This window comes from Megalobrama amblycephala, linkage group LG15 (genome assembly GCF_018812025.1).
Source record: "Megalobrama amblycephala isolate DHTTF-2021 linkage group LG15, ASM1881202v1, whole genome shotgun sequence".
NCBI classification, from domain to species: Eukaryota; Metazoa; Chordata; class Actinopteri; order Cypriniformes; family Xenocyprididae; genus Megalobrama; species Megalobrama amblycephala.
Window position 1 is genome coordinate 10,871,254 of NC_063058.1, and position 17,663 is coordinate 10,888,916.

The 17,663-nt window shown below is 34.6% G+C and overlaps 1 protein-coding gene across 2 annotated transcripts in view; it reads left to right on the forward strand.

The window, feature by feature from the left end:
- The window catches only part of tln2b (talin 2b), a 193,318-nt gene that overhangs the window by 88,135 nt on the left and 87,520 nt on the right, over positions 1 to 17,663 (forward strand). For both annotated transcript variants that reach the window (XM_048157655.1, XM_048157656.1), the window contains exons 6-12: positions 192 to 334; positions 8,395 to 8,522; positions 8,820 to 8,883; positions 10,665 to 10,769; positions 14,072 to 14,227; positions 17,068 to 17,169; positions 17,347 to 17,423. In XM_048157655.1, coding sequence (XP_048013612.1) covers positions 192 to 334; positions 8,395 to 8,522; positions 8,820 to 8,883; positions 10,665 to 10,769; positions 14,072 to 14,227; positions 17,068 to 17,169; positions 17,347 to 17,423 — 775 coding nt within the window. The remainder of the gene's footprint in view (positions 1 to 191; positions 335 to 8,394; positions 8,523 to 8,819; positions 8,884 to 10,664; positions 10,770 to 14,071; positions 14,228 to 17,067; positions 17,170 to 17,346; positions 17,424 to 17,663) is intronic.

Here is a 17,663-nt window from a genome sequence, read left to right on the forward strand (position 1 = left end):
CGCCAGATTTACACACACTGAGAGATTCTTATACAGGCTTAAAGAAACTTTACACAGTCCAAATCTTTTACTGACATAATAATTGGTATCATAACCCCCCCATATTATGCTTATTGGATTTGAACTGTGTTGGTAATACACATAATTGAAAAAGTTGCTAATGCTAACAATGCCAAATGTTTCATATGCAGTGAACTGGCTGGACCACAGTCGGACGTTTCGGGAGCAGGGTGTAGAGGAGAGCGAGATACTACTTCTACGAAGGAAGTTCTTCTATTCTGATCAGAATGTAGATTCTCGTGATCCAGTCCAGCTCAACCTCCTCTACGTACAGGTAAAAGATCATTTCTGTCTCGCTTTTTGATATTTCAGACGATATCCTAACTAGATATGTCAGGTTCACAGCCAATCAGATTATATTTGATGTTTTTGACCAATGAGAATTCACTGTGGGCGGAGCTAGCCAATATGACTTGGCGAAAAGAAACCAAAATTTTGTCATGCAATGCTATTGTCCTTCATGGCAGGTTATGAATAATATAATATAATATAATATAATATAATATAATATAATATAATATAATATAATATAATATAATATAATATAATATAATATAATATAATATAATATAATATAATATAATATAATGTGTCCTCTTGTGTGGGCAGGGCTTCTCATTGGCTAGTGAGTTTTAGTGAAAGCTTGACCTGGAAGTTCTTCACCCTGACACCTTGTATAATTATTGATAATTATGTTTGATTTCAACAATAATGATCTTTTTTATTGACTTGTTGTTATTCTCTTTTACTGACATTCTGTCTGTCCTCTATCTGTCTTTTTGGCTGGTTTAACTGTATTGCACCAGTTTGCCAAAACCTCTTCATTGCCACCTGCTCTAACAATTAATTACTTTCTCAGAGCCACTATCGCACTGTCATTTAAGCATTTAGATGTTGTCCTTTTAGTTTTATGAAAGCAGTGAAATAGTCCTTTGCACTTATGAATGAATTATTGGTCAGCCTAAAAGGCAATGCGCTTATCTTCACAGCTGCTGATTTGTCGATTGCCTTTTCCTCCCCGTGGGCAGTACGGATCACTTTTCTCTCACATCTCTTCCTAATTACCCTTTTTCCAGATTGCAATGCCAAAAACCACAAATAATCACAACATAATTGATGTTTATTCATCTATATAGGAATTTGGACCAGTGAGATTTCATTGTGGGCGGCACTCGCCAACATGACGCAATGAAAATAATAGGGCTGGGAAAAATAACACGTAAACAGGTTTCACACTTATTAAGTCCTAATTAGGTGCTTTTTGAGTATTGCGTAGTCTGAATGTGATATGCCGAAAATCGCAAAACATGTTTGTTGTTTATGTATTTGGACCAATAAGATTCCATTGTAGTTTAATGCGATAAAAATAAGTATCGAAATGAATGACTAATCACTTCCTGAGGTTATGCTAGTGTTTTGGGATTACATGGTACTTGGGATTTATTGCTTTATTTAGTTAACACTTTATTTCACATATGGTCAATGCGATTTTATTGTGGGTGGAGCTAACGAACATTGATGCATGAAAATAATATGGCTGTGAAAAATAACACATTAATTTTGATAGTTTAATGCGATAAAAGTAATTATCACAAAACACTACAGATAAAACATTCTAACACTGATAAAATGAAATTTGTTGTGTGATGTTTTATTGCGTCATTCTTAGTTCGCACATGGTCTTACATGTGATGTTGTCACACATTCAAACCAAACATATTTCGTTCTCTCTCTGGTTTGAGTCATAAGGACGGCACAAAACGGCCAGCGGGTTTTCATGCATACTTGTTTATGTATGTAAATGTGTGTGAGAGGAGTCTAGTGTAAATGTATGTGTCCACTCAAGGAGCTCTGCACTAGTGCATGTTTTCCCTCGAGGCCATGAGGCTGTTGTAGCAGGCGAGTCTCTGGAGCACATGACTCGCTGCAGATGCATTAGTGTGTCTGCCTGAGGAGTCCAGAGCAACTGCCCGCTGACAAACACGCACTTACTCCATCACCTGCAATTGTTAGCTGATATAAAATAATGTATAAGCACGTATACCCTTTTACGTTTGCTTACGAAAAAAAAAATCTGTGTATGACCATGTATGTTTAACCTTGGTGCATGTCTAAAAAATATGGTATTACCAGAGTACCATGTTCAGAAACATGATAAAACCGTGGTTACCATATTCATTTTAGAATAGTATATAGTATGTATATGGTACTACAAGATATTTTTTTAAGAAAACCATGGAATTAGCCTGGTATAGTACATTTGTTCAAAACACATGGTATCGCAGTATTTGGTTAAATAACATAGTTATACCATGATACTGAAGTACTGTCCTCACAACTATGTTCCTTTTTAGAAAGAAATTGTATCTGCAAGGATTTCCAGTCAGGATTTAGACCATACAATAGTACTGAGACTGCTCTAATTAGAGTTACAAATGATTTGCTTTTATCATCCGGTCTTGGTTGTATCTCTCTATTAGTGTTAGTGGATCTTAGTGCTGCATTTGATACTATCGATCACAAAGTTCTTGTGAATAGACTCGAAAATTATGTTGGCATTAGTGGAATTGCATTGGCATGGTTTAAAGGTGCAATAAGTAAGATTTTTGCAGTAAAATATCCAAAAACCACTAGGCCAGTGTTATATATTTTGTTCACTTGAGTACTTAGAATATCTCAAATGTTTCCAACTGTTTGTAAATCATGAGAAAATTGCAATTTTAACCAAGGCTCGGTCTGCCGCGGTTTCTGGTTTTATTTTGTAGAAACCATGGAAACACCAAAGACGCTTTAATATATTACATGTTTTAATAGACAAGGGGCAACTGTTTTTATATATATTTATAAATAGACAGAAAACGAATTATTGTTATATAGCTCAACGCGTTTAGTCTTATTGTTTAAATCTAATTTTCTTGATGTTTTGCGAGTACCATGCTTTACCATGCCTCTGAGAAAAACACTATTTTGTCAAGTAGCTAACATAGCATAATCAGATGCAGCTTTATTTTTAGTAACAGTAATACAGAATTTTCTCCATCATACAATGCGTTTTAAAATTAATTGCATGCCATTTAATTGCATGCCACAAGCCATCCAGCATTTAATATGATATGATACTGCAGTGTGTCTCAAACAAGTGTCTCACAGCAGCTGCCGAGCAAACGCACAGAGTAACGTTATAACATTTTCAACACTCTCAAATGTATCTAATATGAGTAAACAGAGCTGCGTTACCTCATACTCATGACCGGCAAAGCGGAAGCGCCACCGGCGACTGTGGGATAATAAAAGTTCAGCTGCTTGTGAGGCGTGTGTTTCGCAATCGCTCCAGCTCCTCGTTCAGCTCCAACAACACTCGGTCCTGCTCTGCTTCATACTACAGTAACGTTAATAATCGCATCCATGAACATGATTTCTTCCTGAGTCCAATCCCTATTCTTTTGCACTGTCCGTTGAGGTGAAGACCACATGATTCCGCTCTCAAACTTGCCATCATCAAGCTACGCCTTTGTTTTGAATAGGCTTCTAGCGACCTCTAGCGGACAGAAATCCTACATAATGCACCTTTAAATCATACTTATGCCGTTATCAGTTTGTTGCAGTAAATGAAGATTTGACATATCAATCACAAGTTCAGTATGGAGTACCTCAAGGCTCAGTACTAGGACCGTTGCTTTTCACCTGGGAGATATCATTATTTTCACTGTTACGCTGATGCTACTCAGCTTTATAATACTTCACACCCTGACGAAACATACCAATTCACAAAATTAACAGAATGCATAGTTGATATAAATATTTGGATGACTAGTAATTTCCTACTACTTAATTCCGAAAAAACAAAACAAAAACCTAGAAATAAAAACCTAGAATACTAACACTTGATGGCTGCTCTGTCAAGTCTTCGTCGTCAGTTAGGAACCTAGGTGTGCTCTTTGATATCAATCTTTCATTTGAAAGCCACATTTCTAGCATCTGTAAAACCACATTTTTTCCAAATTAAATTACGACATGCTTTCAATGACAAAAATACACAGCATTACCCACAGTACCTTGTCAAAAAACATACATGGTATTTTTCTAAAAACATGTAAAATCAAGAAACTGTTATAAATACAAAAGTACTGATATTTGTTTACCATGTACATTGTACTTTATCATGCCATTATCATAATCTACACTGCGTTCCAAATTATTATGCAAGAGACAAATCAGTAAGATTTCTGTACAATAAACATTCAGATTTTAGTTTTTCTAAGAAAATGTTTGTTCGTTTATTTATCCATGTCTTTTTAGATAACTGGTATCAATCTCAGACAAAATAATTTGCCAGATCTATGGAAACCCTACTTAGAGGTTGTTCCACATTATTAAGCAAGTCACAGTTCTCATGCAATATGAGGAGGAAGAAAGATCTTTCTGAAGATGAAAAGCATGAAATGGTGCAATGTTGTGCAAAAGGCATGAAAACAATTAATATTGTGTGAAACTTAATGGAGATTATCGAATTATCATAAGATTTGTGAGTGATTCAGAGCAAAGCAGAACTCGGTCAGATAAAGGCAAATTGAGGAAAGTTCCTGCCAAAAAAATGAATTGTATTAAAAGGGCAGCTATAAAAAAAGCCAGTGTTGAGCAGCAAACAGGTATTTGAAGCTCCTGGTGTCTTTGGAGTCTTGAGAACCTCACCATGCAGGCTGGCAGTTGTGTGTAAAGATGCACTTTAGCCACTCCAAACCAAACCTCACAAAGAGAAACATTTACAGTGGGTGTAGAAATACATGAAGACTCATTTTTAAATAGTTTTATTCACTGACTAATGCCGTACTACAATGGATGGTCTAAATGGATGGATTTCTGGATGGCTGGTGAATGGCCACCACGTTCCAACAAGACTGCGACGTCAGCAAGGAGCTGGTGGGTGATGATTTGTGCTGGATTATTGGGAAGTGAAATGGAGGATATTAAAATGACTTTTGCAAGATATGCGGAGTTCATAACTGGCCATTTTCAGCAATAGTATAAAAAGGAGGATAGTGCATAATACAATGCACTATTTGTACAATGCACTATGCACTATCCCATGCTGCAAAAAAACACCACAGCAATAAAACTGTTTGAAAATGTATTTCTACACCCACTGTAAATGTTTCTCTTTGTGAGGTTTGGTTAGTGGTGTCTAAAATGCATCTTTACGCACAACTGCCAGCCTGCATGGTGAGGTTCTCAAGACTCCAAAGACACCAGCAGCTTCAAATACCTGTTTGCTGCTCGACACTGGCTTTTTTTATAGCTGCCCTTTTAATACAATACATTTTTTTGACAGGAACTTTCATTAATAAGCCTTTATCTGACCGAGTTCTGCTGTGCTCTAAATCACTCACAAATCTTATGATAATTCGATAATCTCCATTAAGTTTCACACAATATTAGTTGTTTTCATGCCTTTTGCACAACATTGGACCATTTCATGCTTTTCATCTTCAGAAAGATCTTTCTTCCTCCCCATATTGCATGAGAACTGTGACTTGCTTAATAATGTGGAACAACCTCTAAGTAGGGTTTCCATAGATCTGGCAAATTATTTTGTCTGAGATTGATACCAGTTATCTAAAAAGTCATGGATAAATAAACAAACAAACATTTTCTTAGAAAAACTAAAATCTGAATGTTTATTGTACTGAAATCTTACTGATATGTCAATTGCATAATAATTTGGAACGCAGTGTATTAATGTCCAAAAACATGATATTTGCATGGTACTTTAAAGAGTTCCATGGTAACTTGATACATAGTCAAAAAACATGGTATCACCATGGTATATGTCCAAAATTGGTATCACCATAATACTACTATAACCATATTCATGTACCTTGGTATTTACATGGTACTCTACAGTGCTTCGGCATACCATGGTACTTTTTTGTAAGTGATAGATGCATTTTTTTTTTTTTTGGCATTTTAATGTTGGTGAATGGGTGCACATGAGTCAGGACACACACATAGAGTAACACTTCTCCTCCCTTTCCTCAATCTCCCTCTGTCTCTCTCTTCCTCTGTAGTAAACACACACGCCCCCGTGAAATTCTCTGACACGGTGCCACACACACCCACATACTTTGAGAAACAGAATAACCGCATTCTCACACACAGTCTATTATACATGTATGCACTCAGGAGTGTTTGGCAAGCTGAAGGGGATTTCTCTGCTTTGCTCTGGGGGCGTGACCGTGTCATATCTGAGGATGTCATGATGTGTTCCCATAAACCCTCACTGACTGTATCTGCTACTGTTACCATGTTGATGTCTTCTGGGAGCGATGTGGGATGATTGGTTGATGTCCTGAGGGCGGGGCCGCTCACACATGAACTTGTTTATGATGATGTAAAACTTCCATGACCTCATTCCCCATTCACACTCAAATCTCGGCCAAGTATACACTCTCAGAAACAAGTGTGTATGCTTTTAATTACTTCATCCAGATTGATTGAAAACTCACAAATTTGGCTCTGCAAATAGACGCCACTTATTTTGTAGATACTCACTTGGCGACTGTGTAGGTATGGTACTAAAATTTTTCTGTAAGACGAAACCTTTCGGCTTTGAAACTGAACTATACTCAGGTGTATATCAGGAGACACTTGAACAGATGGGCTGTCAGCTTTCATAGCGGCCGCAGGCCGTCTGTAATATTAGACTGCACTCACTGTCATCACCACACTGTTATTGAAACATAACATGATTCCAAACTCGTATGCTGTTATTTTATTGTAGAGCTCAAAAGGAGGATTTTTAAAGAATCTTCACAAAACAATTTTCCATATGACAGGGTTTCCCAGATTTTTTTCCCCCCAGTCAATCCCCTTAATAAATAAAAAATTTTAAAAGGGAAATTGCGATCATCTTTTCTTCCCTATCGTGAGGTATGTCTGAGTGAAACGGCTTCAGTAGCAAGAATAAATGTAGGGCGGGACTTTTTCCATGGAGAATTCACTCTAAAAAATAACAAACAAACAAAAAAATTAAACAAATTTAGACCGTAAAATACCATTTTCCATTGAAACAGTAATATATCATAAAAACAATGCATTCTGGGTAATATTATTAGTCGTTTTCAAGAAAGTAACCTATAGGCTTTCTCAAAAATATTAAACAAATATTACCCAGAATGCATGGTTTTTACAGTATATTACTTCTGTATATTACAATGCATTCTGTATATTACAGTTCATTCTGGGTAATATTATTTGTTGTTTTCGAGAAAGTAGCCTATAGACCTCTTTTTTTTAAATGACAAATATTACTCAGAATGCGGGTGATGATTTGGGCTGGAATATTGGGAAGTGAGATGGAGGGTATTTAAATTACTTTTGCAAGATATGTGGAGCCATTTTCAGCTATGGTATAAAAAGGAGGATAGTACCTTCTGAAATACAATGCACTATGCACTATCCCATGCTGCAAAAAAACATCACAGCAATAAAACTGTTTGAAAATGTATTTCTAAACCTATTGTAAATGTTTCTCTTTGTGAGGTTTGGTTTGGAGTGGCTAAAATGCATCTTAACTGCCAGCCTGCATGGAGAGCTTCTTGAGACTCCAGAGACACCAGCAGCTTCAAATACCTGTTTTCTGCTCAACACTGGCTTTTTTTATAGCTGCCCTTTTATTAAAATTAATTTTTTTGACAGGAACTTTCATTAATAAGCCTTTGTCTGACCGAGTTCTGCTGTGCTCTAGATCACTCACAAATCTTATGATAGTTCAATAATCGGCATTCAGTTTTCAAACAATATTAGTTGTTTTCATGCCTTTTGCACAATGCACCATTTCATGCTTTACATCTTCAGAAAGATCTTTCTTCCTCCCATATTGCATGAGAACTGTGACTTGCTTAATAATGTAGGGTTTCCATAGATCTGGCAAATTATTTTGTCTGAGATTGATACCAGTTATCTAAAAAGATATGGATAAATAAACAAACAAACATTACTAAAATCTGAATGTTTATTGTACTGAAATCTTACTGATATGTCACTTGCATAATAATTTGGAACGCAGTGTATTATAATAAATACTGTAATTTTCCATTAAAAAACAAGAGTTTTCCATTTTGATTTCATGGTGATATATAGATACAAATATAGATACACATTGACATACAGCTCTAAATGTTCATTAAAGATGTTGACGGCCCTTCAAATGTTTTTGTCTCCTTTTTTGTATTTTTGGAACATTTAGCGAATACAGCGCACACCTTCTGTAACATCTTTTTTAGCACTCTTATTACATTCTGTAACATCTGCTCTTGTTTCCTGTCTCTGTTTCAGGCCAGGGATGACATTCTGAACGGATCCCACCCCGTGTCCTTTGATAAGGCCTGCGAGTTCGCTGGAATTCAGGCTCAGATCCAATTCGGTCCCCACGTGGAGCACAAACACAAGCCAGGATTTTTAGAGTAAGACCACATGCCTTGTAGCTGCGGTATCATATGCAGCCCATTCAACACCGTCACTGTAACACACACACACACACACACACACACAAAACACACACCCTCTCAGTTGTTATCTGATTACATTTTAGACCAGACAATTATTTGCAAGAATTCTGTGATGTCTGGAAGCCTTAAGAATCGGTGTGGGCGTTCGTTATGAAGATGTAATTCCTGCCAGGATGACCTCATGTGTTTTGTTCTGCTGTGAGGGAAAATGTTTGTGTAGTATGAGCGTAAACATGTGAAATGTATTTGCAGCCTGAAGGAGTTCCTACCAAAAGAATACATCAAACAGAGGGGGGCGGAGAAGAGAATTTTTCAGGTATGTGACCCTGTGTCGACTTTACTCCAGGAAAACATACTATTAGAAACTGTCTATGAATAAGACACAGAAAACAGCCTGAAAGCATTAAAAATCAAGGGTTTTTAAAATTTTCAAAACATAGTCAGTGAAAGGAGGTGCTTATCCTTCAAGAAAATATGGATTGCAGGATAAATATTAGATGAATGGCTTTATTTTACGGTCATTTTTGTGAGATTTTGAATTTTTGCAACCCTGTTACTAATATTTGTAACTTTTACGATATCGTATTTTTCACTACACGATCATCATGGCCAAAAGAATTCACAATAATGATATATTGAGGTATCTATAGAAATCTTGAAAAAATGGATTAGGCTATTTACATGTCATATTATCATATATGTACTATTCATATTAAATATTACTGTTATCGCCAACATGATAATGATATTTCTTTTTTTAAACGATATACCATTATTGATGATTAATTGTCAATAACGGTATATCGTGACACCCCTATTTGAAACATATCTCAATACAATCAAAATACTGTTTTGTTTTGTTTTGTTTTGTTTTGTTTTGTTTTGTTTTGTTTTGTTTTGTTTTTTTGCTTTGTTTTTTGTTTTGTTTTTACCCTTGTTTGTCTTTTCCCCCTTCATTTTTAACATCAAGTTAATATCAACATTTGATTTTATACAAAATGAAAATGTAGCTTAAATTTAGGTCTGGGATCAAAGCTTAGTTTGTAATTATTGATAAATTTTCTATCAATAAAAAAAATTGTTTGGTTGGTTGATTTATTTGTTTAAATAACTTGGGTAACAGGGTTGAATGTTTGAGATGACAGAACACAACAAACGTTGTACATGATAAACACAACAATATACAGTATTAATGGAATTATTCCCACCCTGCTGTAGAAAAGATCCAAATTATGCAATTTTTGAGCGTCACAATTTTAAGGAATGTTTCGTTTTTAATAGGGAGAGAAATCATGCGTTATAAGGCAACATATGGGATACATCTTGTAACATTTATATTGATATATTGTGTATGTGTATAATTTTTGTTTTTTATGAGAAGCCAAAGGAGAATTTCAACATTAGTGGACAATGAAGTCAAATCAATAAATCAAAATATGCTTTTGGTAATTAAAAATATAGTAGATAATGGTAACACTTTACAATAAGGTCTCATTTGTTAACATTAGTTAATGCATTAACAAATATGAGCAATACATTTGTATATCATTTATTAACCTTTGTTAATGTAAGTTAAAAAAAAAAAAATAATGTTCAGGAATAAATGCTGTACAAGTATTGTTCATTGTTAGTTCATGTTGACTAATATAGGTAACTAATGTTAACAAATAAATCCTTATTGTAAATTATTGTTATTTGTTTTTATTCAAATTGTTTTGCTAAAATGTATAAAATATCAATTCAGTCAATTATAACTTTAAATTATTTTAATTACCATTGGCATAAAAAAGTGTGACATACAAACATGTTTAAAACGTTCTGCTTTTCATGTTAAATTAATGTTTTTTGTTTTTGTCGATTTGTTCCTCTATTGCTTTAAAAAATAAATGGAACATCTTAATGTGCCATATTTGTGCAAAGTGCCTGTTCAGCATTTATTCAGCTTGAGAAAGGATTTCTGCTTTCTGACAATTCATTTGTTTTGCCTAGAAAGCCCACCTTGATAAAATATTAAGTTATAAGAGTGAAAACAGAGACAGGAATTTGGAAAAGGTTGTTGGTTCAAATCCCACAACTTTTATTTAATCTCCTCGCCAGGATCACAAAAGTTGTGGTGAGATGACAGAGATTGAGGTGAAAGTGAAGTATGTGAAGCTTGCCAGGTCCCTACGCACATACGGAGTGTCGTTTTTCCTGGTGAAGGTGAGTATTAAAAAGTTCTGATTGGATGAGTCATGTTTGAAGCCTTAAAATGCAGATAAATGGTGTGTGCATGTAGCCAGTTAATATTACACAACAGAAAGATGTTATTAAGATTTATTATCCTTTTATTATTTTGTGCAACACATTTTCTCTTATCACATTCAATTCAGACTGTAAGCACACAAGGCAAGTAAAATGCTGCTAAATAGCGGTATGGAAACACTGTTTTCTTCAATTACTCACATCTAAGGGTTGATATTTTTTAATATGGTCACTTTAAAACTGTAAAATTGTCATGGAAATTTTTATCATGCTTTCATTGTAAATATTATTCATAATTTTTGCATAAATGTTTTTGTTGCATTGTAGACCCATATCTTTAATAGTAAAATATGAAAATTAATCATAATAATTACTATTATCATCATCTAAATAAATAGAATCATTGTAACCCATCATAATAAATTATTTATTTATTGTATGAAAATGTTTTATATTTATTTTCTGCTTTTCCATCACAGAAATGTGAAAAGTCATTTGGTTTAACCAAAATTTCGGTTTTACCAAATGACACTTTTGGTTATACCGAATGACAATATTTTCAAACAATGCTAACAGACTGATATCTAGCTAGCTAGCTAAATGACAATCAAACATTTTATATTTAGTACAAGTTTTTAAAATATTACAACATTTTCCATGTTTTATAGCGGTTGTACCGAATGACCTGATGTTTCGGGACATGCGTATGAGCAAGTGAAAACATGAATTTTTCAAATAGTTAAAAGAGAGTTAGTTACTTTGCATCATGACCATGTGGTCCTTTGCAGGTGTCTGAATGATGTCACATCCTGTCACATGATATTGACCACATGACTTGATCCAAAATGGTCCCTTTATATTGGTTACTCCGAATGACATCAATGAAATTCATTTTTCCAGACATTCTTTCTAATAAACAAAGCGACTTCTACACATAATGTTAATACCATTTTGCACTATGTTGATATATGATGTTATAAAATCATGGCAGAATAAAAAATATATACATTTATTACATTTTAAGATATTTTAATCACAAATGAAATGGCTGTATTGACCTTTGGACGGTTAAACCAAATGACCTTTTGACACTTCAAAATCTTAATATACCTTTATATGTTGCAAAATATAATTAAAACCTTTTGGATTTAATAAAAGAGAGATCTAGTTGTACTACGTTACATACTTTGGATGTCATATCTTTGTTTTTTTATAATTATTAAGCCCTTTGGACAAAAAAAATGACCCGTCACGTCATTGACGCATTTATAATATATATATATATAGAGAGAGAGAGAGATTCTGCAATTAACCAATCATAGTCAAGTATTCAAGAGAGCCTTGTAATTAATTGTTAGAGTAAAGCAAATAAGCCTGTGTATGTTTATCCATATACAGTGTTCTTAGAATGTGTTTCCATTTATTCCAGTTCTGTTTGTGTTTTTAAGACTATTAAGCATTTTTAATCTGTACGGCACACAGAGGAAGATTTACAAGCCGTTCACTCGAGGATCAGTTTCAGGTCATCAGTGGAGTGTTGCTAAGTGCCGGGTTTCAAATTAATAGGGCTTAACAATAGTTTGCACTGCTTTGAATAAGTAAAAGCAACGTCCCTGACTGACGCTGACAATTAGACAATGAACATTTACCAAAAAAAATCTATATTTACCCACATTGCATAAACCTCACCCTTGAAAAGTGAGGTCAATCGCGCATGAGGGCCATAAACAATATCAGCGGGTCTTGCTGTTATTTATAATGCCCTCTTATCAGAGGTTGTTATTTTCGTCCCTCAGGTGAAAACAATACTCCTGAGATGTTCGGCACAAGAGGTCATTTAAACATTTAGTGTTTTTTTTTTAGTGGGTTTTTTTATGTATTTGCGTGGCGGTCCGAGGCCTCTGGCAGGATGCCATTTGCAGGCAATTGTTTTGGGCCTTGTGCATGTGTGTGTGTGTGTGTATGTGAGAGAGAGAGAGAAAGAGAAAGCAAAGGGAAATGGAAGAAAGCACCAGGCTGTGGTCAAGTGGCACATTAGCTTTAAGAAGATGTCTAGTAGATGTCAGTATGTGCAATATTAGGATTGGCATGCTCTAGATCATAGAATGTTGAATTAGTATGTCAAAAATGCCTGGATGGTGTACTATGTTGTGAAAATGCATTTGTGCATGCTTTTTGTGGCCAATATTGACCACAGTACTATGTGAGCCTCTTTCTGTTGCTCTAATTCGGTATCAAAGTGCGACTGTATGATTTCGTAAACCAGATTTCACACATAAATCGCTATATAGTGTGTAATGTTAGCTTTAGCCACGGAGCACTATCAAACTCATTCAGAATCAAATGTAAACATCCAAATACTCGATTACTCGATTAGACATGCTGCATGACGAACACTTTGTAAAGATCCATTTTGAGGGTTATATTAGCTGTGTGAACTTTGTTAATGTAATGATAGAGTCGAGAGCTTGGGAGGGGGCGGAGAGCGCAAGCAATTAAAGGGGTCGCAGCCTGAATCGGCGCATTTCGAATTATGCCCCAAAATAGGCAGTTAAAAAAATTAATAAAAAAAAATCTATGGGGTATTTTGAGCTGCAACTTCACAGACACATTCAGGGGACACCTTAGACTTATATTACATCTTGAAAAAAACGTTCGATGGCACCTTTAACTGTGTTGATGTATTTCCTGTTGAAAAAGGAAGTTTTGGCAGGGTATATCGAAGAGCTGCATTTGTTTTTAAATAACCAAAGTGTTTTAGGTTGATCACAACTGTAGAAATTTTTTGCCTCATGCAAATTGGAGGCAGGTGGTATCAGGGGGCGGGGCATTCTCATTGTACACAGCATTTGATTGGGCAAAAAGCGCTGTAGTACAGGATGAGTCATCAGTATTTTTCGCCTGTTTTCCTTGAACAGAAAGACTGTAAATTTTAAAAGAACATTAGCTAAAAGTGTTTTTATATAATATAATAATATATACTAGGATGTGCCACAATTGACCAATTAATTTAAGTATTCCAGAGAGCCAGTGCAGTATGTATTTAGTAGCGATTAAACAATATGTTATTCTGCTGAGGGACGGAGTTGAAATAAGGACACTAAACCGCAAACAGTGCGACACTTCTTTCAAAATGATTAATCAGCAAAACAAATTTAGTAATCATATAAATACCGAAATGAAGTCAGCAATCAGCATCCCATTGTATATTTCAGTTCTTGCCACACAATACACAAACGCCATGTGTTATTTTTCAACAGGAGAAGATGAAAAGCAAGAATAAGTTGGTCCCGCGTCTGCTGGGCATTACCAAAGAGTCAGTGATGAGGGTGGATGAGAAGACCAAAGAGGTGGTGCAGGAGTGGCCCCTGACCACTGTGAAGAGGTGGGCGGCTTCACCCAAGAGCTTCACACTGGTACGTTCTTCACTTCATTTAACATGAGCCACAGTGTGATTGGATTGTTCATTTGACTCTTCGTTCACTTTATCTGCCTATATATTCACTATGATATGAATATATCCTGCCAATATATTCACTATGATTCACATATAAACTTGCGATTCTGACTTTTTTTCTCAGAATTGTGAGATATAAACTCGCAATTGCTATAAAGTTAGAATTGCGAGTTATAAAGTCAGAATTGTGAGATATACAGTCAGAATTGCAAGTTGTAAAGTCAGAATTGCAAGTTATAAAGTCAGAATTGTGAGAAATACAGTCAGAATTGCAAGTTGTAAAGTCAGAATTGCATGATATAAAGTCGCAATTGTGTGTTTTAAGGTCAAAATTGCGCAATTCTGACTTCTTTTCTCAGAATTGTAAGATATAAAGTCACAATTGCGAGTTATGAAGTCCAATTCTGAGAAAAAAAGTTTTTAGCACATAATTCTGACTTTATATTTCACAATTCGTGACATAAAGTCGCAATTGCATGTTATAAAGTCAGAATTGCGAGTTTATATCACGCAATTCTGAATTTTTTTTTATTCAGTGGAGGAAACAAGCTTACATACGAATGTCATTGTCATATTATCTGCAAACAAATTATGTTTGTTAGTGTGACTAAAGTGTCATTGTATGTTATTTTTTACTTTGTATTAAAATATTAAACCCCAAAATAAAATAAAATACAATATAACTCATAATATATTCCATTTATACATTATCTGTTATCTTTTACATAGTATGATTTTTATATAGTATGAAATATAATATATACTATATTGTGTGTGTGTGTGTGTGTGTGTGTGTGTGTGTGTGTGTGTGTGTGTGTGTGTGTGTATATATATATATATATATATATATATATATACACACACTACCGCTCAAAAGTTTCGGATCGGTAAGATTTTTTATGTTTTTAAAAGAAGTTTCGTCTGCTCACCAAGGCTGCATTTACTTAATTAAAAATACAGTAAAAAACAGTAATATTGTGAAATATTATTACAATTTAAAATGACTGTTTTCTATTTGAAAATATTTTAAAATGTAATTTATTCTTGTGATCAAAGCTGAATTTTCAGCATCATTACTCCAGTCTTCAGTGTCACATGATCCTTCAGAAATCATTCGAATATGTCAATTTGCTGCTCAAGAAACATTTATTGTTTACAATTGTACAAAATATTTGTGTACAATATTTTTTTTCAGGATTCTTTGATGAATAGAAAGTTTAAAAGAACAGTGTTTATCTGAAATCTAATCTTTTGTAACATTATAAATGTCTTTACTGCCACTTTTGATTGATTTAATGCATCCTTGCTGAATAAAAGTATTCATTTCTTTAATTTCTTTTCAAAAAAATAAAAATAAAAATTCTTACTGACCCCAAACTTTTGAACTGTAGTGTATAATGCTACAGAAGCTTTGTATTTCAGATAAATGCTGTTCTTTTGAACTTTCTATTCATCAAGGAATCCTGAAAAAAAAAAAAAAAGTACACAACTGTTTTCAACGTTGATAATAATAACAAATATTTCTTGAGGAACTAATCATCATATTAGAATGATTTCTGAAGGATCATGTGACACTGAAGACTGGAGTAATGATGCTGAAAATTCAGCTTTGTATCACAGGAATAAATTACTTTGTAAAATATATTCAAATAGAAAACAGTTATTTTAAATTGTAATAATTTTTCACAATATTACTGTTTTTACTGTATTTTTAATTAAATAAATTAAGACAAAACTTCTTTTAAAAACATTAAAAATCTTACCGATACCCGAACTTTTGAGCAGTAGTGTATATATTATGTATGTAGTAGTGTATACTAATGGTTTATACACTAATAGCATTGATAGAAAAATGTTGTTTGTTTTATGAAATTCAAGAGTAAAGGAATTTTTAATTATATAAACCAGCATGAATCCAGCTTAATCACTTTAAAGACTTGAAAATGGCACAATGGGGGGCAAAGATGAAAGAAATTAAAGTTTGCTGCCTTGGAGTGTGTGGTGTTCATTTATCATTCTGATATTGAATGAAATTTTGACATGGCTATGCTTAACTCTTTCCCTGGCAGGGTTTTTTTTATTTATTTTTTTTACATTTGCCAGCTACCACCAACGTTTTTGATCATTTTCACAACAATTTCATGGCCCCCAGAATATTTTGTTGTATGAATATCTGAACATGCAATATATCAAAAGAAAGAGCAGAGCCTCTGCTAAAAATAAATAAATAAATGTATTCTAGCTTCATGCAAAAATCTGTGAAAATCACACTTTTTTAAAAGACTACAATGTTCAAAGCAAAGCTTTAATCACTTGTTTCTGCTCCTTTTTTGCCTGTGATTTGATCTGGAGATTCTCTACTCTTTCAGAAGATACATAACAGCACCCCCTACCGTATAATAGTAAAAACACAGAAAGCCGGAAAATTCTGTCAGTGGCGGGGAAAGAGTTAATATCGGGTTCATATTGAGCTGTATTGCCAGTAACAGCTAACGTCATTATAAAAATGTTGTGGCTATAACGTAATAATAGTTGTTGTTTTTTTCCTTGATAAAATGCCCTAGTCCTCTTTTACATGAGTGTTTTAACCTTGCTGTGTGATGTGCAGTTCTGCTTCACCATTAAGAGCCACTTATAGCATCTCATGTACAGCACTTGTGCTCCAAGGACAGTTGGCTGACTTCCTGTCAGCTAAAATAGAAAGATCACATCCATCCACACTGTACAAGAAGACAGCCTTGATGTGTGCTTCTCATATCTGATATATGTTTGTGTGTGCGTGTGTGTGGCCTTGTGCAGGATTTCGGTGAGTACCAGGAGAGCTATTACTCCGTGCAGACCACAGAAGGGGAGCAGATCTCACAACTCATCGCTGGATACATTGACATCATCCTTAAGAAAGCAAGTCACTGGCTCTGCAACACATGAGAATTAAAGGGACAGTTCACCCTAAATGTTGTTAGAATAGAATAACTTTTTTTGGGGTGAACTATCCTAAATTGTCCGTCATGAAGATATTCCATAATTTTGCTGTCATCAGTTCACGCAGATGTTTTCCTCGCTGTTGTTATTTTACAGAAACAGAGTAAAGATCGGTTTGGTTTGGATGGTGATGAGGAATCCACCATGCTAGAAGAATCTGTATCCCCGAAAAAGTCAGTGGAGATCTCCGTTTTATGTTTTTCTCCTTCAGAATGTCACACTTGTAATTGCATTGTGATTACACAGCTAAAAATGTTGTTTTGAATCACTGCGTTTCATTTGTATTCGACTGATAGTGGAACTGAGGTGTCTAATGACTTTGGAGTAGATGCTCAGGTTGCACTCTGCTGTTTTTAATCACGAGATAAAGACACATTTTTCTCTTTTACCCTTCAAGTGGAAGGTGCTGAGAA